Source organism: Haplochromis burtoni, unplaced genomic scaffold, assembly GCF_018398535.1.
Source record: "Haplochromis burtoni strain Fernald_Lab_line unplaced genomic scaffold, NCSU_Asbu1 Contig_21, whole genome shotgun sequence".
NCBI lineage: Eukaryota > Metazoa > Chordata > Actinopteri > Cichliformes > Cichlidae > Haplochromis > Haplochromis burtoni.
The window spans coordinates 1,112,870-1,135,853 of record NW_024582382.1 but is presented as its reverse complement, the minus strand read 5'-3'; the positions used below and the strand labels follow the sequence as shown (position 1 = coordinate 1,135,853).

Below are 22,984 nucleotides of genomic sequence, written 5' to 3'. Positions count from 1 at the left end.
AACTTTTCAGCAAGGAAATTGCTTTATTTTTGCTTTTTTTCCACTTCAAACAACAAGAAAAAATTCAACAGAAACATTAAAATAGCAGGAATAGAACAACACTGCTCATTCACAAAGCACACGAGGGAAGAAATGACACAATATGTATTTCCTGAGAATTCTTTGTAATGCCTCAATGTTTTGGTCCCTTGCTGACAAACTGTCAATTCACTGATAATGTTTTTTAATTGATTAATGCATTCAATTTTTTAGATGCTACACTTTAAAGCTTGACCATATTTTCCACTTAAGACTACATTTCACATAACAGAATTATGATTACAGTTAATAACAAATTAAAGTGTTAAATACTAAATGGAACATTTATCCAAAACTATTGACACTGATATGCAGCAAGTCTTTGAACATTTCAGTGTTTTCAGAGTTTAACGTCCCACCGATATGTCTGTTAATACCATGTTTCTAGCTGGAAGTGTGATTAAAACTTAAAATTATATTTTTTATTAGAAATTTACATTAGTGGCACCAAATTGCAGATAAAAACTTTTCCCATTGTAGAATTTTAAAGTTAAATATGAAAAACTGAAGCTGTTGAAATCAGTTGGAATATTTCAGAAAGCATTTTAATAATTAGCATGTTCATTTTAAGCTACTGCCCTTGAGAATCAATTATTGCTTGGGAATACCCAGAACTGAGGTTCCATTACATTCCAATAAATAAGTAAAACAATGAAGATTCACTGAAATCTTCTACATAAATAGTGCCTTTAAATACAACAATGATGGTGCAAGATTTGTGTTGATTGCGTCTGACACTAATTGAATGAAATTAAGTTAAGATGCAGCAGGATAAAATATTTCATGCAATTCCTACACAACGAAAGAAGCTCTCTGAAACCAAATAATGAAGTCATTGCACTTTTAAATTGCTCATCTCATACTCTGCAGTGATCTTTGTGTTGCAGATAAAATGTGGTTTTGACTTTCAGTTAGGTAATACTACAATAACCTTTGTTTCATTGACCCTGCTAGCTATAGAACACTTAAAAGCAGGGCAATGTGGAGTGACTTTAATTTTATCTTCAACTCATACTTGTCGCTTGCTAAATTATAACCTAAAAGAGTATCTTTCAAATGAAGAAGGGCACTTCTCCTTGTTTGCGTCTTCCTTGATAATATGATGATCCTGGATGATGATGGGTTTTGGCAGTGTGATCTGGAGGGCACACCACAGAGCTGTGCAGAGCTTCCTAGTGGTAGCAGCTAGGTCCTTCAGAGCCACGACCACCAACAAGGTGTCTGTGAAAAAGAACACATTAGAACATGGAACATGCATACAACATTGTTTACCACTACGTGGATTACCTCGGTCCTTTGTGAAATTAGGTCTCTGCCACTGGTGCTTGGTCATGTTCACAGCCTCCTCCTTACATCTTGCCTGTGTGACACAAATGGCCATATCATTCTTTTTCAGGGCTGTGTGGATGTTTGCTGGAAGGGGAACACCACATAGACACTCCATTTTTTCCAGAAGACTTGCCACCTGTAACACATCACAAAAAGATCAATTAAAAAAAATATAATAAAAGACCAATCCCAAGGAATGATGACATATCATGCATGAAAATAATACAAAATGTAAAAAAAAATTAATATTGAAGTTGACTAGGTTTACAGTTAAAATGTCCAAAGGTCTTAAAACATTTCATTTCTTTTAATTTTGCTCCGACTATAGGCAATAGGTGAAAATACAATATATAGATAGTAGGGGTGCAACGATATTCGTATTGATATTGAACCGTTCGATACAGTGCTTTCGGTTCGGTACGCATATGTATCGAACAATACAAAATTTGTAATTTATTTTATCAACTTTCCTTCTGACGATGCTGTCTGTGTTGAGCGCTCAGTGAATCTGCGTTCGACTACTCCGCCTAGGTCGACAGTGCAGCCTAGGCGGAGTAGTCGAACGCAGATTCACTGAGCGCTCAACACAGACAGCATCGTCAGAAGGAAGAGCGCAGGGCAAGCTAGCGAGACAGAAGTTAAGCTCTCCTTACATGGACCTCCCCCACCCTCATTCAGATCTGGCGTTTGGAATTATTTTGGTTTTCATGTGACGTATGACCCTGAAGGTAAGCGAGTCATGGACTAAAGTAAAACAGTATGTTGGATGTGCCATGCAATGCTCAATTACATGGGTGGGAACTAGTGTGTTAGCGCAGTTAGCTCGTTAACGTGTTGGCCGTCTAGCCCCATGCACGGGGCGATCGGCGGTAGCTCGTTAACGGAGATTTGCCGTGTTGTGGCGTTAAGGTCATTTCAACGAGATTAACCTGAAAGCACTAGTGGGAACACAACGAATATGACTGCACATTTACGCCGACATCATCCTAGTGCAAAGACAAGTGGAAGCAGAAAAAAAACAAGCAAGCATGCTACTAACTTTAGCCGAGTCATTTAGACAGCTGTTTAATATGCTGCTGAGAATATAGCCCAGAAGAAGCGGATAGTATAGCTTTTATTTTGGAAAGAGACATTTCTCTGTAATAAACTCTCTTTTCCAAAGATGAGTGATTCCTCAATCAGATACAGGGCTCGCAATATCGCTAGCCCGACGTCCCGGGGCTAGCGATTTTTCAGTCGGGCTACCAAAATCTATCTCTGCCCTGCCCGTCGGGCTTATTGTAGGAAGGAAAAATATATGTCAATGCTTTTGCATTCTTTCGGAAATGTAGCTGGGTAATTATGTCATTGGCATCGGTGAGCCACTGTCAATATGTGACATATTGAAATCGCGTTTGAATTTGCGCTTGTTTTTTTGCTTTCACTTTGCAATCGCGCGAACTGTGTATAGAGAGCGACAGCACTGATCTGTGAGTGATGATAATTTGCGCACCAATTCCTCTGACATCGTCTTATTAATCGTTAGCTTACTATGCAAACATGACAAGTGAAATCTCCCGCAGCTTAAACATGTGAGAGGTTGATCGCGCAGAGAATCGCTGAGCTTATGTGAGTGCGTGTGTAAAAGCAGCAGGATTATATTTGACTACGATGACCTGGATGACTGAGAACCTTCACAGACAGATATATATTTTAGTTCTGCTGAGCCAAATAAGACAGGTCAGGGTGAAGAAGTGACAGCCAAAGAAAAGCTTACCACAAAACGGAGAAGTTATGACAAATCAGACTATAAGGCAAAAAGAAAGTGCAGCTTTATGGTTTCATGGACAAAAGAATTTCTGTGGCTGCAATATGACGAGCTAAATAACCAGGGCTGCACATAAGTGGTCCGCAGGTGCGCATTCGCTGTCAAAATAAAAAACACGCACAAGGGTTAGGGTTAAATTTAAAAACTGTACTTTTGAGTTAAAATATATATTTATAATTTTAATAAATGACAAATTAAAAAGGCATGAACATTTTTTTTGTATCGAAAAAATATCGAACCGTGACACCAAAGTATCGAACCGAACCGTGAATTTTGTGTATCGTTGCACCCCTAATAGATAGATATGCATGTATATGATATGCATATTTAGACATATAAAAACAGGCTGCTAGTAAAGTGTCTAAAGACACAATTTAAAATTGGTTCTTTCCTAAGTTGTCTGCTCTATGTGGAAAGCCCCAGAGTAAGGGGGCTTTTTATCCTTGAATGATTCATAGATTAATGCTATAAGGCTTAACAAAAAAAATATTCCTCTAAAGAAATGATCATGTTAAAGCACTGGATTGGAAAGCATGTGTAAATGACTACTTTAAAAGGCATTCATAAACCCTGGAGAAATACTGCTGAAAACCACTTTTTTAAAAAAATTACAAGACAGTCTGGCTGCTTGGAAGAATAACAAAAGAAATTGGTGGCTCAAGACTTTTGTATACTACTATAAGTTAGGTCATGTTAGTGTATTTGCCACTTATGGGGTTTTTGTTTGCTTGTTTAGTCTGAGCAATTGACACACTCCACAAAAAATGACCAAGGCCATAATTTAAACCCATCTATTATAAATACAATGTAAGGAAACAATTAAGATTAACTGTTTGCCTTACTGGGGCAGTATTTTATATGCATGTGTGATTTTTAATTAGTGCCCCTGCTTAAAAAAAAAAAAAGAAAAAAAAAAAGTAGGAACTGAGTTGCCTGTAACTGTTAACAACTGGCAACTGCTGTGATAAAATTCCCCTGTAGGTGACAGTATATAAGCATTAAATTCAGGGCTCTCACCTTTGCTTGTTCTTTTATCTGATTAACAATGAGGTGGTCAACTCTTGTGGGATTTGGTGGAGTTTTGGGCAGGTTACTGTTGGTCACTGCTGGACTTCTTTTCTCAAGAAATGTTTTTGTAAGGATGACTTCTGTCTAAAATAGAAAATATACAAGAATATGACAACCTTAAAAAATTTTAAAGGGTAGAATTTTTTTTTATAAATACCAACAAAATATTTTTGTACATCATAAGCTGCAAACAGATTTTTCTCAAGCTGATGCTAAATATTAGCAATAGAGAGATTCGGTTGTTTTATTGTACTTTTTATATTTTATATTTATTATTGCATTTTGCACCAAGGGAGTGGCACTCCAATTTTGTTGTACCTTGTACAATGACAATAAAGGCTATTCTATTCTATTCTGGACCCTAGCTGACTAAAAATACATTTACTGGTATAATTCAGTTGTATTGCACACACAAAAGCTGTATTTGTATCATGTTTCATCAGCTGAGCAAATGACCTCATTAACTTAATTTCTATAAAATAAACTTTTTTATAACTTTAGATTGAAGAGGGATTCTACTCCTAATATCCTCTAACACAAAATCAGGACTTGATGGCATACCCTTTTTCTCTCCTTCTCCAAACACCTCCACTGCTCATAACACTCATCCAGGTAGAAGTAAAGCTGAATCACTGGTCCTCCATGATTCCTTAACACTGAAGTTGTCATTGCTGAGGCCATTCCATGATAAGTACTGTCCCTTCTGTGGGTCCTCATGTCGCTGAGGTAGGAGTTGAAAGCTGCAGATTCATTAACTGGAATCACATCATCTGCTTCCATGCCAGGAACACTACTTGCATAAGGCTGTGTGGATCTAGAGCTGAAGTTGGATTTGACAGGGATCCCCGAGTACCTCCTGGGGTCATTTACAGGATACATTAAGGGCATGAACTGCTGTACATTCCCTGCATTGACCATGCCATTTTCACCATCAAATCTTTTATACTGCACAGTCTCCTGGAAGTCAAAGTATGGGTTTTGTGAAAGGATCTGTGCTTCCCCCTCTCTCATGAAAGTGTTGAACTGGGGCCTCCTAGCAAAGCCCTCTCTTAGAAATCCATTTGCTTGCATTTTGCTTTTTTCTTTCTGAACCTGGGATTTTGTCCTATTCTGCAGCTGATGTTTTGAATACTGGTTTGTACTTACATTTATGTTCTCTCTGTGCACCATCTTTTTGGGGTATTGATTTGGGGGATTTAACAGTGTAGGGAATTGCTTTGGCTGTTGGACATACTCTGTGCTTTGAGGGTAGAAATTGGGTAGATCTTGAAAGCCATCCTTTTTGAATGTTTGTTTCTTCACTCTGTTTCTTTCTCTTTGCACTGTCCCCAATTCTCCCATCAGCTGTTTTGGAATCTGATTTCCAGGAGAATTCTGTCTTGACATTGTAGGACTGGTTATTTTCCATTGTTCAGCCACGTTATCTTCATGGTCCATGCCCACTATCTGCTTATGCATGTTTCCCAGGTCTCCACAATACACACCATCATTCCCATGTGTCATTAATGACTGAAAACTGCTGACCAGATGGTTAATGTGTTCTGGTACATACTGCCCATTACCATTTCGCTTTATGCTGTCCTGGATGTAGTTATCTTCATAGAAAGATTCAAAACAGGGTGTGTTGTTTTCACTTTGAGGTCTAAAAATGTCACTGATGTCAGGAAAATTATTAAAAGCCTGACCATTGACTCCTTTATTATAAGATGACATGTTGACATGTTTGTTCTGCTGCATCTGTGATGTATAGCTGCTTCCAGCATTTGGTACCGGTAGACCTGGTGGCAGCTTTTGGGGATGGGGTAGGTAGCTCTCTCCATTAAAAAGCCACTGTCGATTGGAAACAAGGCCATTCGACTGTTGCATTAGCTCACCAACATCTTTGTCTCCTGACCGATGCTGTGCTTTACTGAAACTTTCCTGAGATACATAGTTTGGAGTAAAGGAAGGGTTATGCTGCATTTTTGCCTCAGATTCTAAATACTGTAGCAGTTCTTCACTCAATGTCTTTGGAGACCAGATGGGATTGCATGTAGGTAGGGTCCTAAAAGAGGAATTGAGGAATTCCTTTAGTGACAGTAATCACAAACTATTTTAAGCAGGTAAAACTTTCACATATCTTATTCTGTTGATTATTAAGTTTTACAATGCACACTGTAGCATGAAGTAAACTACTACATGCATCACAATAATGACATACCCTTCACTGTAGAAGCTATCCTGTGAATCTGCATCATCCAAAATATTTGACACTAGACCCTGTAGATCACTCTCACCACCATAATCAGCATTTTCAGGGGGTTTCCTTAAAGTAACAGAAAATAAATTCTTAGGAAATAACAACTAGCCGTTTTGATTGAACAAGCATTGCTGCATAGCAATGAAACTGCTTACAACTTCATTTAGGTGAATACCTGCTTTTAATGCTGGGCTGGGCACATCTAATGAGTTCATAAGGATCATCCTGAGTAGAATAAGACCAGGGCATATAGGATGCAGTGTCCTGTTCCTGCTGTGACACACTGGGGATGGAAATGAAGGGTATTGCTACCGTACTGCCATTTCCACCTCCCGCATTAACACCCACCTGAAACAAAGAAAATCCAATCTCATATAAGGCAAACTAATGCAAATTACACCACTTAAGCTAAAACTTTCACAGACAATTTTAACTCTGTAAAAATACGGAATTTAAATTATTTCAAATAATTACATTTGAAATGATAATGTTAATTTATTTGCCAGTTTTTGAACTAAAATATATTGGCAAAAGCCTAGCAGCGTTTTCAGTGGGTGTTGGAGTGAGAGGGTCGCCTCTCGTTTCCAATCCTGTTCTTGAGTTTCATCAACAGGATCTCAAAGCATAGCCGGGGGGGGGGGGTCACTCACTTTGGGAATCTCATATTATACCACAGAGAATTTTTGCAAGGTCAAAGCGTGACCTCCCGCGTACACTGGAGCAGTTTGCAGCAAAGCATGAAATGGCTGCAATGAGAATCACCACCTCCAAATCTGAGGCCATGGTTCTCTGCTGGAAAACGGTGGTATGCTCCCTCTGTGTTGGGGGAGAGAGGCTGCCTTAAGCAAGGTTCAAGAAGCAAGTATCTTGGGATCTTATCCACAAGTGATGGGAAGACAGAGTGCAAGTTGGACCAGCAGTGTGGCATCAGCAGTACTAGACTGCCTAATGAACAAAGAGCTTTTGATTTACCAATCTATCAATATCCCAACCTTCATCTAGGATCAGGTAATCTGGATATTGACCAAAAAAGTGAGGTCATGAATACAAACAGATGAAATTAGTTTCTTCCATATGGTGGCTGGGCTCAGACTTAAAAGACAAGTTAAGAAGCTCAGACGTCCAAAGGAATTCCTGGAGTAGATCCCCTGCTCCTGCATGTCAAAAGGACCCAGTTAAGGTGGTTGGGCTGTGTAACGGAAGGTTTACAAGTACATCCAACTGGGAAGAAACCCCAGGGTAGACCTATTTATTTGACAATTTTAAAACATCTCTATGCGATACAAGGAACTTAAAAAAGAAAGAAAGAAAAACTTCCAAGAATTGCAAGCACAACTTTAGAGATCATAATTAAAACATTGTTTCATTCCTTAGTGTGGTTCTAATCTGAATTGAAAAAAAAAAAAAAAGAAAAAAAAAAAAAAAAAACCTTTGGGATGAACTGCATTTTTTCCTTTGTCCCATAACACAAGTTAACCAATATGGTTAACTATGGAGGAAAAAAATGATCATCAGTGAGTTGGCCTATCATAAACTCTTAAGAAATGGAGATATTTCAAATATGCAAAGTACCTTAGCCTAAATTACTGCTTATTCCTGCTTACCTGACGTTGATAGCTGTGGAAGAGTGAATTTGCAAATGCGCTCTGACGTCCATCAAACGCCATTCTGAACTCCCCTTTGGTTCTTCAGTACTCGGTTACAGCTCTGGCAATGTACAAAGGACGAAACATTTTTATAAAGCTTTGCATAGTAAATTAAGACATTTGGCAGATATGGAAAATACATTAGCAAACTACTTTTTCGGGAAAAGGCAACTTTTCAGCTAGCCAACTTAGCAAACTTAACTAGCCGTTTATGTAACTGGATAAGCTAGCAAACTTTGATGATGACTTTGCTAATTTAACCCGTAACTTTAGCCTAACGCTTTTACCAGTAAATTTTTTCTAATTTTATTTTATTTTTTAACTTTTTGGTCAGCAAAATGTACCGTTTAAAGTTACCTACCCGCATTTAGTCAAACAAGACGAACTTAAGGCGTTTCAACAGTTTTCTCGACAATCATCGCCTTAATCCCTCTCGTGCCGTCCTCAAGTCCACCCAGGAGATGTTCGATGTTGCCCTCGCGACCTGAAAGCACATTGGCTGAGGCTGAGGGATTATACTTTTACTCCAATTAACATCAAGCAGAAAACAAAGGGGCATAGCAACATGTAGCGGCATCCCCTCCCCCATAATTTATACCATGGTGTGGCATGGCAGGTGCTAACATAAAAAAACACCTTACACAGAAACTGTGTATAAAGGCTTTATAGGCTATGTTAAGCAGAACATGTAAATACTATCTTTATTATAATAATCATTTCTTCTAATATAAGTGGTAGTAGTCAGTTTTAGGTCTGCAGTTTGTTCATTAAATTAATTTTAAAATGAAGATATTATGATCTTAGTACATACAAACAAACTGAGTTACTGATGGACACTTGAAAGTGACACGAAACCCTTCTCCTATCTACATTTTAGTTTAAGGGGCGCTTGTAAAGTCTGTTCTACCACACCACTCCAGCTGTGGAGTCAATTTCAAAGCGTCTCAAAATGCAACCAGTAGACAAGAAAGTGTTCCTTCAAAATAAGAGCATGCGCATTCTAGTGGGCCTAAACGGAACAGAACCGATTTTGGTCGACAAAAGAACCCCCAAATTTGTAATCCATGGGTGCAGGTTGTTCAGGTCAGATATTGAACCCTCTTAATCCATGCAAGAATGTGGGTCCGAGATAAAAATAAATAAATAAATAAATAAAAAAAACCATTATAATTTAGAATAAAAAGAACATTGTTAAAGTATTGTTAAAGTTGTTAAAGTAAAAGTACCCATTATGAAGTTCTTATTTTCTGCAAGGTTGTTGTTGATTTTCTGTCTTAATTGTGTATAACAATAAGCGATAACAATAAAGAAAATTAAAATGAACTTAAAATAAGACTCAGATTGTGCAAAAGAGCATATTACACATATCCCATAAATCATACACACAGACAACAATGGGAATGTAGAATAACAAATAAGCCTGATAGAGAATCAGCCCTGCTGCCTCCACAGTGAAGAATGGAGCAGGTGAAATGGATTGTCCATGATAATAATACATGTGTTCAGTCACCCCCTGTCACTTCCTGACTCAAATGTCTCCAGAGTCTCTGGCTGTGTCCCAATTAAGAGACTGCACGCTTGAAGTACGCATTTTAAGTGCGGTTACGTCACCGCCACGCGACGACGGCTGTCCCAATTCGAAGCGTATGCATACTCCAAATGCGCCGTCGATTTCCCCAAATATCAAGCGTGGTCCGGTGCACACTTCGTGGTCCCATATATCCCACAATTCATAGCGCGGCGGTGGGTGTGGATAATTTTGCCAGAAAATACGGCAGAAGGGAGCAGCCGAAGAGGTTGTTTTTTTTCCCCAAACTATTGAAATCATAAAGCGAACAGTCAGTCATTCCAGTTCAGTTTGTATAGTAGACATACAAGGCAAATAAGAGTAACAATATACAGTACAATGAAATAAGAAGGAGAAATAAATAAAGGAGAAAAAAAGAAAGGGGGGGGGAATGTGTCAGACTTCATAGCAACTTTGTACTTGAAAGTTGTGACAGCTCATTCGTTAAACATTTCTGAATGAATTTCAATCAATGATAAACCTTTTTTATTGGAAGTTAATTTAAGAGAGTTTAAGTAATATTCAATTTCAATCAAAAACAAATTAAATGATGGGGTTGAGTTTTGAAATTTACATTTATGTATATGGAATTTCCCTAATAAGATGGAGCGGCCGAAGAGTGAACTGTCAAAAGTACTGAATATGACGTCACTTATTTATGTGCGAATGTTTAATAATTAAAGTCAGTCATATATCCACAAACACAACAAGCTGAAAGTCAGTGATATATGTATATGTGTATCAGTATATAATGTACTATATATATATCATAATAATCTGCAATACTATAATATTGGCCATATTATATTTACATTACCACAGTGAGATGACTTTAGTCTCATGAACAACATTAACTAATTGTTATTTACTAACTAATCTTAAATGACTGTTCAGCACAGAAATGAAGCCCAACAATCATGTTTTACAGTCCTGTGGTCTCAGCCTCAGATACTCAACTAATCAAAGTGATGTCATGACAAAAATGAATGACAACAAAACATTTTTCTCCTTCATTTCTGTCAAACAAAGCTGTATGTAACGTGTCTCGCGGTTAGTATCATGGTTGCTAGGCAACCTGAACAGCGCGACGAAGCGTATACCGTCCCATTTCACAAGCCTCTCACTTCCGCACTTCTCGTACTTATAGTACGCACCGTACGTAGTACACGTAGTGCGCGTACTTCAAGCGTGCAGTCTCTTAATTGGGACACAGCCACAGGCTCTGATGCCACAGGTGCCATTGAATAGAATAGAATAGAATAGAATAGAATAGAATAGAATAGAATAGAATAGAATAGAATAGAATACTTTTATTTGTCAATTTCTTCAAATGTACTTGCCATACAAAGGAATTGAAATTACGTTTCACACTGTCCCATGCGTAGACATTGACAACAATAAGGTGCAGATGCACAACAAAAACAGCCCTAACAATAAGGTAATAAATAGTAATATAATAATATAAATAGTGCTAAAAGAAATACTAAAAATATATATATAGCAGCAGGTGTGTGCAATTGCAATGCAAGTCAGCTTAGATTGTCTGCCTTCAACCTTCAACCAAAGCTACGATTATGATTATGATGCTGATTGTTACTGATGATGGTGGTCATGGTGTTGGTGCGGGTGTTAGGCATTAAAGCAAAAATATCTGAGACTCGAGTATTTTCCTTCAAAATCATATTGGGATTTTATTGTGAAAGATTGTACCGGATGTTGTGGCGTATTTCTCACTAACGCTGGCCCGAAGGGAATTTGAGTATTTAGAAGAGAAAAAAGTCAGCCAGCAGTGTTTAAGCAGAGACTAAGCAACAAAGAGAGGAGCAACTTTGCCCCCCTATAGAGACTTACTGTTACTGGAGAACTGATAATACGAAGGAGCTCACTAGATAAATTTACAGCGACTTTATCAGGCTGTAGTTGATACTTAAACTTGGGAAGATGCGTTTTTGCAAAACTTTTTTTCTTGCGGTCCTGCTGCCCCTGCTGATATCAGCACAGTATCAAGGCGACAACGGAATAGTTGTCCCGGAACATGGATTTTGTCAGCCGATTTCGATACCTCTGTGCACGGACATTGCTTATAACCAAACCATCATGCCCAATTTAGTGGGTCATTCCAACCAGGAGGACGCAGGGCTCGAAGTGCACCAGTTTTACCCGCTCGTGAAGGTACAGTGCTCGCCAGAGTTGAAATTCTTCCTGTGTTCCATGTATGCGCCTGTTTGTACAGTTTTGGAAAAGGCCATTCCTCCATGCAGATCGATTTGTGAGAGGGCCAAGCAGGGCTGCGAGGCTCTTATGAACAAGTTTGGCTTTCAGTGGCCGGACCGATTGCGCTGTGAAAACTTCCCTGTGCTGGGAGATGGACAAATCTGCGTGGGCCAAAATGACTCCTCCACTGCCACTGTCCCTCCGGTTATATCTGTTCCAGGAACGTCGGATGTCTCCATAATCCCCCCACGTGGAAGGCCATTCCATTGCCCGTCTGTTCTTAAAGTTCCCCCATATTTGAATTATAAATTTTTAGAAGAGAAGGACTGTGCCGCTCCCTGTGAGTCATCTAGGAGCGGTGGGAAAATGTTTTTCAGTGATAAAGAAATTCATTTCTCGCGCATATGGATTCTAGTTTGGTCTGTGCTTTGTTGTGCATCTACGTTATTAACAGTAACCACTTATTTAGTTGACATGCAACGCTTCAGATACCCAGAGCGGCCCATCATCTTCTTGTCTGGCTGTTACACTATGGTCTCCATTGCCTACATAGCAGGCTTCTTCCTCGGTGATAGGGTGGCGTGCAATGACAGCTTCACCCCTGATGGCTATAAGACCATAGTCCAAGGCACCAAAAAAGAAGGCTGTACTATCCTCTTCATGATGCTCTATTTCTTCAGCATGGCCAGCTCCATATGGTGGGTCATTCTATCGCTCACCTGGTTCCTGGCTGCAGGTATGAAATGGGGCCACGAGGCCATTGAAGCTAACTCTCAGTATTTTCACCTGGCAGCCTGGGCAGTGCCAGCTGTCAAGACCATTAGCATCCTGGCCATTGGGCAGATTGAAGGTGATGTGCTCAGCGGAGTCTGCTTTGTGAGTCTCAGCAACCTGGATCCTCTACGGGGCTTTGTTTTGGCCCCTCTCTTCATTTATCTTTTCATCGGCACCTCTTTCTTGCTGGCTGGCTTTGTGTCACTGTTCAGAATCCGCACCATCATGAAACACGATGGCACCAAGACGGAGAAGCTGGAGCGATTAATGGTACGGATCGGGGTGTTCAGCGTGCTCTACACGGTACCTGCCACCATTGTTATTGCATGCTTCTTCTATGAGCAGGCCTTTCGGTCCCACTGGGAGCACAGCTGGGTCAGCCACAACTGCAGGAGCCTGGCCATTCCCTGCCCTATGCATCCTGGACCCCACATGACACCAGACTTCACCGTCTTCATGATCAAATATCTGATGACTCTGATAGTGGGCATCACCTCTGGTTTCTGGATCTGGTCTGGAAAGACTCTGAACTCCTGGCATAAGTTTTACACAAGGCTGACAAATGGCAAACACGGAGAGACCACTGTGTAGAGTGAAAGCACATGTGTTGCTGGGATTATTATTTGTTTTATTATCTATACCTCATGTCATAGGTAAGTAGCACAGTGAGTAGCTGTAGCATTTGTGTTTGCCTCAGCTTTCTAGTCACACTTGCATGCCAAACTGAGGGTTGGATTTTGAGAAAAACACAAGCTGTATAAACACAGACTGAACCTGACTGTGTGAACAAATAACAATCATGGCTATGGATGCCATGTGCTGATTGCTCTCCACACCTTCTCTGGTTCCTTTCTTAAAGCCTCCATAAACTCTGGGGAGTGATGATCCAGCAGACAATAGAACACAGAATGAATGACTGATTTGAATTTTTTTGAACTCTTGCAAAAACATTTCATGTACAGTTTTACAAAATTGTAAATAGTATTTGTAAAAACACAACATTATATTATTGTATTTAAAAAGTAAATACTTTACCTTATCTGCTAGTGTACTCAAACTAAGTAATTTTGCACTGTATGAATGCCACAAGTCCAGACAAAGACATGCCTGTTTTTTGTTCTTTTTGCGTTTTCTTTTCTGTTAATTTGTGATTATAGATTAGAACATTGTGTTATTATTCTTAATTTACAGAAAACATGTGCAGAGTCTCTGCAGAATTTACAGATATCAACTCATGACTATGAATTTTGAACTTGTGGTTAGACAGGAACATCATGCTTTGTGTGAGGTTTTTTTTTCTCATCTTTCTGCTCTTATATGTGTTCAGTATTGTTTTAATAATTAAACCCTATTGTTAACGTGTGATTTTCTTTCATTCAAGCACAGCCACATTGTTTTCTCAAGGGGTGAGGGTTGTATCACACCTGAACATCTGTTGCCTCAGACTGATGGGCAACAGTTAAAGTGATTATTGAACACAGAACTATCCCCCAGGGAAATACAAGGAATCCACGTACATTGAGCCTGTCAGTATAAACACAATTCGCCTGTTAATCACTTACTCTGTCAGTAAATTGTAAAATATTTAACATCTGTGTGTGTGAGTGGGGGGGGGGTTGTGCCTAAGCAACTAATGCCACCATGTAAGAATGCAGCAGGGAACATCTTCACACATGTACATTAACATTGCGTTCGAGTGCTGAACAAAAACAAGAAACTTTTTTTTTTGCCTGTTGTGTAAACTAATGGGAATCTTCTGGCAAGCCAAGCCTGTGCTGTTGCATATGTGTGAAAATGTTCCCGCTTGTGCGGTCGGTGAAGGCGGAAGAAAAATATTCAGATTTGCTGTTGTTACTTCTCTGGACTCTCTGTGTATTGTAGCAAGTTGGAATCCCCCAAGCTCCTTATGGCTGAAACTCAATCGTCTCTGCAGTGATGTCATGAAGTAGATGGATGTGTAAGAGAAAGCTGATCCCTGTGCCTCAGAGCAGAAGCTCTTGGCTAGAGGCATGCATATAGTGTATGCATATAGTATATACTGTTAGTGAGTGAGTTAGTGAGTTAGTCTGCACCTCTCTGGATAATGTTCTAATTTGAGTTACCTTTTCAACTTATATCACGACCAATGGGTTGTTATATTTATTTGATGTTTGTCTTTTTTATATCCTCACCAAGGGTTTAATAAAGACGGGTTGTAATAACAGATGGGTAAGAGTGATTAAAGGTAAGAACAGAGACTCTAAAGGGGGGGAAAACCATAAATCTACCTGCCTCCTCTATTCTGCCCTTTTACACCCTCTATGTCTCCACCCTCCCTGCCGCTCTCCGCTCAGATGAATGGGGGGAATGTGAGTGAGTCAGTGGAGCAGTGCTGGGCCTTTGCCTAGTGACAGACAGTCTCCTGTGCTGCTCACTTCAAAGTGCCGCTGAAACCTGACAAGCTTCATGTAAACAGTACTGCCTGGCCCGAAGGCCCACTTCCTGCGCTATATTCAACTTAATGGCTGGCTTGTTTGGCTTTGCACTGAAGCAGAGAAACGAATGAAGTGTGAGAGAATGAAGAGAGGCGGTATGTGGGTGGGGTCCTAGTGGTGAAGAGAGTGAGATTGTTTTAGGATTTAGGGGAGGAGGGATTTGGAGAGCGTGATGGAAAATTCAGAATTATTTGGTTGCTTTTGTCTTGCAGAGGGGGGAAAAAAAACAAAGAGAGAAAGAAAATGAGAATCCAAATGAGGAGAGACATAATTCTGATTTGGCAAATATTCTGAGAACAAAAACCTTTGATCGCAAACCATCAAAACTAAATAGAATCAGATGCTGCTCCTAGTAACTTGTCCCACAAAATAAATTGTAAAATATACTCTGTGAGTAAGTCTTTAATGTTTTCTATGCCCAGTCCTATCTGGGGTAGTTCAATACAGATTCTACTTGGTGAACTTCACAATCTCTATCCATGGAGAGAACAGTTTAAAAATGTGAAGCATTAGTTGGAGTTTTATGCCTAAAACTTTAACTTTATGCATAAAACTGTTAATATTATCTACGCAAGCGCTGGTAACTATCCAGAGTAAATTCTGCTCTTTAATGTTGTTTCCACGTTTCTCGGAAGCTGCAGTCTGTTGTTGGTCTCTGATCTTAAATCTTGCATGCAGTTGGTTCCAGCTTGCTTGGGGGCAAGAAGGGACAAGTCAAGGATCATGAAGACAGGAAGAATGTTTCTAGAGTTGATATTATGGTGTCGCTCCTATTAGACGAAGGTCTAGGCATGTCGGAAAAGGATCGTGTTGTTAGTCAGTGTTCTCACAGGTTCTGTAGATCCATCTTTTGAGCATGCTCTAATGTACTATGAACATTTTCTTAGCTTGTAACTTTTTATCCAGCCTGTGAAAGTGCTTCAACCAGACAAAGGACTAAGAAAAAGAGGAAAATGGTTAGAAAAAAAGGAAAGGAAGAAAAAGGGATCCAGACATGTAGTAAGCCTGTTTCTAATCAAATCTTGGCACAAAATCAAGAAGGAACCCATGCTCAGAAGGCTGGATTAGTTGCAGTCATACATTATCCTAACCATAGGAGAGTAGCTGAGGTTTTCCAGAGCACATACTCTATCTATTTGTCTTATATTGCCTTGAAGTCTCAAGAGGACATGCCATATGTTCTTTCTCCTCATGCCATTTGCTTTCAGAGTGGAATCAAGTGTAACAAATTGGCAGAAATATGATGGTTTAAATGTGTATTTCAGCTTCTGACTTTGATTCAGGGCTTCCAGCCATAAAGGGTCACTGTAAAGAGGTGTCTTTCTTTTGGTCGTCTTTAAAATCATTTTCTAATTGCTGACTTTTTTCCCCCTCATTGTTACCTCACAAGCCATGATATTTGAAGAACTACATTACTTAGTACAAATAACTTTGCTGATTTAAAAAAAGTAATTTAAAATATCCATTTACTTTAATATTAATATGGTTATTACACCACCCACAACCATGGATTGAAAAGTGAAAGGCTGTGGCACCCACGATGTGGGACGGAGAGATTTTGCCAGTCTTTCCTCCCTACTGCTGTTAGACTCTACAACATGGTCTCTGCAGAGGACCACACACAAAAATCTCATACAGATTTGTAACTCTCACCCTGTTTCCTGGATGTGCAATTTTCCCTATGTAACAAAGTATTTTATTCTATTTGTATAGTACTTATCCCACTGTATATAGTGTTCTTTCTATTTTGTATAGTATGTTATTCTGTTTATCTTATTCTATTATATTATTTTTCTCTTAATTTTTTACTGCTCTTGTACTTCTGCCGTGACCAAAAATTTCCCATGTGTGGAACTAATAAAGGTTTCTTTTATCTTATCAGTGAAAGGAGATGATAATGGGGTCTGTAGGCATACATCATTTCTAACAAGATGTCCAGCTCTTCTTATTAGCGATCACTACACTTTGTTGGTTTCCAAATCGCATTGATTTGGTGAACACAGTTAAAACTAGAAAGTGTACCCGCCTTTACTTTCTCGTTGGCTGATTTTTATTGACATGTATCTATGTGCTATTGTATGCTCATAAGCGCACAGACAATGCAAAGGTGGCTTTGACAAGAATTCAAACATAAACTGTTGATACTGACACTGGGATGTTGGGGGAGTTTATTTAGTCCCCTGCCTTCAAGGACAAGGGTGCAGAATCAGTGTAGAAAGTAGGGGAGTGGCTCAGAGCCTTTCCAGCTGCCGAGCAGAGAGGTGCCGACAGCTGCATGACTGATATTTTGGGAGCCTGCAGTAGGCCTGGGATAATAATGGTCTTGATTGGGAGGAGTGTGTTTGAAGTAAAAGGAATGGTTAATGTGCATCTAGACACCACACTGTGTACACAACCATGTCTCTCTCATAAACTGTCAGAATGATGGTACAAGTAGCAAATGATAACACACACAGTGTTAGGGACTAAAGCACAGGTTTTTCTGCTACTGTGTTGTGTGTTTTTTTCCACAGCTGAACATATTTATTTTTGTAAAGTTGCAAATTTCAATGTTATGGAGACTATGAATGTACTCACAATGTATGCACACGATAAAGCCCAAAAATATAAATTTGTGTTACAAAACTTGTGGTCCTGTCGCCAGGCAGACAGCTTTACACAGATCTAGACAGGGCCCACACCACTTAGAGCTTTAAAAACCAACAATAAAATCTGAACATCAAATCTAAAACTAACAGGTAACTACTGAAATCGTGCAAAGGACTGGTGTAATGTGGTCGCTCCTTTTGTGTTAAAAGCCGTTGGAGCATCATTCAGAGTTGACTGCAGTCTGTGTATGGTATGGTAACTGATGCCTGAGTAAAGTGCGTTGCAGTAATCAATTCTAGAAGAAATAAGATCACGAGTGACCTTCTTTAAATAGGACTGCAACAGGAATGGTACAATTTTTGATTTCTGTCAAAACTGAATGAAACAGGACATCATGATATGTCATCATCAACATCATATCTTCAAATTGCAAGCCTCTTTGCAAATATTTTCGAGACATAGACCAGAGCTATGGGAGGAAGGTGCAGTTATGATTATTTCATTTTTTTTAGTCATTCAGCTAAAGGAAGTTTTTAGACGTCCAGATTCTAACTTCTTCTACACAAGACCTAATGTATAAGTTATCAATAGTACCAGGTTGAAACATAGAGTTGTGGATTGTTTGCATAGCAATGAAAATCTATACTGTATTTCTGAAGCATTCGTCCAACCAGAAGTATGTAGGTTGTTTAAAAAATGGAGGATCAAAGACAGATCCCTGGGGGACTCTGTAAGAAAATAGTGCATAAAAAGAAGAGGCATCACTGATCCTTACGGAGAATGACCTGCTAGAAAGATATGAAATGAACCAATCCAGCGCTACATCACTGATGCCAACAGTTTTTTCAAATGGCTCACTAACATATTGTGATCTGCAGTATCAAAAGCTCGGATAAAATCAAGCAGAATTAAGACACAACCAGCCCAGAGTCAGATGTGAGCAGCAGATTATTAGAGACCTTGACAAGAGCTGTTATCATGTAAGTGCAGCCCAGACTGAATATATAATATATATAAGATAAAAGTGGCAGTTTGAACCCATCAAGTTTTAAATGATTGAGTCTGGCCCAGAAAGTGTCAAAGGTGTTAAAACCAAGTCCAGCGGCAGAAGGAAAACTCTTCATCCAGCTATGCAAGTAAAAGAGGTGACTAAAGAGTTCGGAGCCTCTAGTTATGACAGAAATGGTGCCAGACAAAACACACATCCTTCCCAAGCTTTCTATGGCAGTGGTTAAAGACTCTAGATCATGCTGACAGAGATAATCAAGACAAGAAGTCATTTAATTTAATAGAGCTCAGTCTTTAGAGAGAGGAGAGAGCTCTGGGAGTGGGTATTTTTATGTCACTTCCTTTGCTTCCATGGAGTCAGCCATTTTTTGGATGCTGCGACAGCCAGCCAAACAGTATTATAGAGATCTCCAGCATGCACTATTGCCTCGTTATTTATTTATTTTTCTATTTTAAAAGCTCTTATCTGTTTCACACACAGATAAATATCAACATTTCTGTGCTGGAAAGTTCCCTGTGCCTTAAAACCACAAGTGATACACATTTACAGACCGCTTCCCATAGCAGCAGTTCACAGGGTATCACCAAGAAGTAAAAGTAAAAGAGATTAAAGATTCTTCAAATTGATATCCTTCAAATTCATTAGAAGTTGAGCGAGCTCTGCAGTACGGACCCCTGGAAAAAAATCACTGCGACTATCAAACCATGCTGATGTGATGTTATAGCTTTGGTACTCTGAAAAGATGACGTCACTTGAAAAAGTGTGCTTTCAACATCTCTCTGGAACACAGGCTTTTCACTATGTTAGTGTCACAGGACAAGCCTCTAGTCTGACACAGCACTCACCTATCTTGTTATGAATGTAAAGATGCTGCTGGATACTCTGGAATGAACTTTTAGTGTCAACTCCATACTTACAATTTCACTGTATTAATTATCTTATTTTGGAACTGCTATCCGATCAGTCTTCTCACCTCTTATAGTTTAAGAATAGAGCAATCACAAATATGACTTGTTCTTTTTTGGTATTTAAGCTTCTTTTTGTTCCATGTCTTGTAAAAACACTTGAGGCAGTTTAGTCCTATTCAGCAGGGGGCTACGGTGAGTCTAAAAAGCCACATAATGCAACAGCTGTTGAAGTAACCGCAGCTTTTAATTGACAGGTCAATTAACCCCCTACAGATAATTCACAAGGCAGCAAAATCACTCTTATTGACCCATTAATGAAACATGGCAGCACTCTGAGCACCTGCATCTAAAGATAAACTAAATTTATTGAAGAGAATGAGATGGCAATACTCTAATCTAATCTATTACTCTCTCATGAGCCTCAGTAGGGCCTCAGGCTTCAATGACGACTTCTTGAGTCGGCTCCTCTCTGGCGAGTGCCGCCCCCCTTATTTTAATGGAGGCCCTCCTAACAACTCTTTCTGAGGAATTTACAGCCTTGGCCGATTCTCACTCCAGCCCAGGGCTGGGAAGGTGGGGTGGAAGTCATGCTGTGGCCTTGTACCAAAAGAGCCAGCAATGGAAATGTAAAGGCAGGGTGGCAGCAGAGCTTGAACATGAATGTTTCTGTGCTACTTAACTCAAAAATCAGCCACACAGGGGTCCGCGTGTATTTAATACATCAATGATAGAAAAGAAATACATGAAATAACACCACCTTAAGTCTCCAAGAACTGTAAGGATAAATGCTAAGATACAAAAAACCAAAAAGATTGCAATTTAGACCCTCTCAAGTATACAGCTTTTGATGCCAGTCAGTCCAATATGTGAAAAGGAAGGGATACTTTTAAACCTTAAAGCACAAAACAAGCATATTTTGAGCCTCACAGCTGAAGTTAATTCTTTCACTGTACGTGTGTTCACTATTGTGCTTGTGAATATGTGAGTAAATCTGTGTGAATGAGTGGCTGTTGGAAGGCTCCAGTTCTGTAGGTTCTCTCTGTAATTTCACTCTCTGCTCAGCATAATCACTTCCATGTGGGCCCTCTCCAACAACAGAGTGTTGAAGGGGCCCGTTGCAAAGGTGGGAGTGAAACGCAGACACATATGGGCTCACAAATGTTTTCACACATAAGATTGTCAAGTCCCATCTCACCGAAGTGTCAGACAGCAGAGAAGATTTGGCCTCCATTTGCTTGAGCGTCGCTGTAGTTATTTGTGGTTTAAGTTGTTCGTATATAAACAGATACAGAAAATAGATATTTTTTTCTTTGACATATAAAACCACAAATGCTGGGTGTCTCAGACCAACTCAGATAAAATCTTAGTATTCCAGTCTTTCAATTTGTGAAATTGCAGGAAGTCATTTGCCAGTTTATGCTCATTAGCAATTTCCTTTAGCGGTATTAAGAAATTTTGTGGTTTTCTTTTGCATCCTGTTAGTTTTTTGTGGTGGCTTCTGCCACACAAGTTAAATCATTGTCCAGGAATGCCCTGAGGGCTGCTGAGGACCACTCACGGACAATGTGTGAAACCAACAGAGCGGAAAACAACAGGGCCTTCTGCACAGCAGGGTCAGCATGTAAGGATACCTCTGCTCAACATATTTCCTGTGGAGATTATTGTTATGTGCAAAAACTCCTGCTAGGAGACCAAATATTTTAGGGTACATGTCAAAATATGTAAAGAGTAAAAATACTCCTGATATCTCAAGATTAAACCCTTTTATTTAGTGATTGGTTCATGGATAATTTAATAATTTTTTGGTGAATACCACCCCCTGCTGTTCATACACCGCTACAAAACAGAAGTCAAAATTAACCAACAGTTAAAACGTGATGAAATTGTCTATCTGCAGCAAATTAGACAGCCATTTAGTGCCCTGTTAATTTGACCAACCATCTCAGCCATGGGCAAAAAATGAAAATCAATAAAATTTTAAAAGATAATTTATTAGTACAGTGATCATAAAAAAAAACAAAGATATAAAACAGTGCTATGACCCACTTACAAAAAGGGATAAAACACACAGTCCAAGGCCAGGACCAGCGATGCCACAAGTCAGTTACACTTCACACACCAACAACTTTAACAGGGAACAGCAGTTGTTCTACAAGACCCACCACCCTGTAAGTAGTAGGCTGGCAATCACCCCGACCTCAGCAAACCAACTCTGCCTTTAGGCTAGGGCATATAGTAGGCCTTGGCCTGCACACAGAGAAAAAATGTACTCAATTGCATCTTAATTGTATAATTCAGACGGCAGCAGACCAGAGTGTGAGTTTAATCAAATACACCTGCCTTAAATGAGCACAGCCCAATCATAGCCACTGGCTCACAACAACTGTGACACACAAAACCACTCTCAAACTAGGCCCATTTCCCACAGCAAATATAGACGTGAGGTAATATAAGCAATAGTCCACTATGTTACAGCCCACTGGGAGAGAAGAATAGAAAAATAAAATGTCCATCTGAAGAAGTACCACCACACAGTCAGTTACATGAATATTTAGACAATGATGTGTTTTGTTTGAGTATTGTAATTGGACACTGGGCTGATGAACAGTTTGATGGCCAGGTGAGGCACATTCCCTCATTATTCAAAGACAAATTAAATGGATAAATGATCTGGAGTTGATTCCAAATATTGGACTTGCATTTGATATCTTTTAACTGGAATGTTCAATATAAGGTTTAGAGAAATGCTGATGCAACAACAACAACAACAAAAAAGCCAAATAAACCTATCAGAGAGACAGCAAAAAGCAGCAAAAAGCAAACTCCACAGCATGGAAAACTGCGGGCAGATTGACGCACAAATAAGCAGAAACTGCAGGTGGCTGCAGTAAAGGCCTCGCTGAGCATCTCAAAGGAAAAAACGTACTTTGTGATGTCCATGGATTTTAAACTTCAGGTAGTCATTGACTCCAGATCAGTTTCAATCAGTTACGAAAACCAGTCCTTATAGTTAATTCTCCAATCACATTTAAGCCTCTAACAAGGGTGGGGAGGGTATGAAAATGGCTTTAATTCATAACAAGTTAATGCAGTGTTAAAACTCTAAAGATGAAAGACTCTGTGGTTTAAAATCAACTATGGTGAATTGTGTCAGTGTGCAAATCCTCATATGGATCTGTGTACTTACATGTAAGGTCAACTAATAATAGCAACGCCGACAATTCAAAACGGAAGCTTGTAGTGCTTGAGGAAATGTAGTCCACCTCTAGATGGCGCCAGTGT

The 22,984-nt window shown here is 39.4% G+C and overlaps 2 protein-coding genes across 3 annotated transcripts; one reads left to right on the top strand and one right to left on the bottom strand.

Moving 5' to 3' along the window:
* Positions 1 to 8: 8 nt before the first annotated feature.
* moto (minamoto) lies at positions 9 to 22,970 on the bottom strand. 2 transcript variants are annotated; one of them, XM_005920330.3, is made up of 9 exons: positions 22,890 to 22,970; positions 8,529 to 8,651; positions 8,126 to 8,228; positions 6,697 to 6,869; positions 6,483 to 6,587; positions 4,844 to 6,326; positions 4,232 to 4,366; positions 1,366 to 1,543; positions 9 to 1,299 (listed from the first exon to the last, which is right to left on the bottom strand). In XM_005920330.3, exons 3-9 carry the CDS (start codon positions 8,186 to 8,188, stop codon positions 1,109 to 1,111), a joined length of 2,328 nt encoding a protein of 775 aa, XP_005920392.1. In that variant the 5' UTR covers positions 8,189 to 8,228; positions 8,529 to 8,651; positions 22,890 to 22,970; the 3' UTR covers positions 9 to 1,108. The 2 variants fall into 2 exon arrangements, with proteins under 2 accessions (XP_005920392.1, XP_042074538.1); XM_042218604.1 differs by lacking the exon at positions 22,890 to 22,970 and adding an exon at positions 8,979 to 8,995.
* fzd2 (frizzled class receptor 2) lies at positions 11,487 to 15,414 on the top strand. The gene has a single exon (XM_005920331.3). The coding sequence runs from the start codon at positions 11,676 to 11,678 to the stop codon at positions 13,311 to 13,313; it is 1,638 nt and encodes a 545-aa protein (XP_005920393.1). The 5' UTR covers positions 11,487 to 11,675; the 3' UTR covers positions 13,314 to 15,414.
* Positions 22,971 to 22,984: the final 14 nt, after the last annotated feature.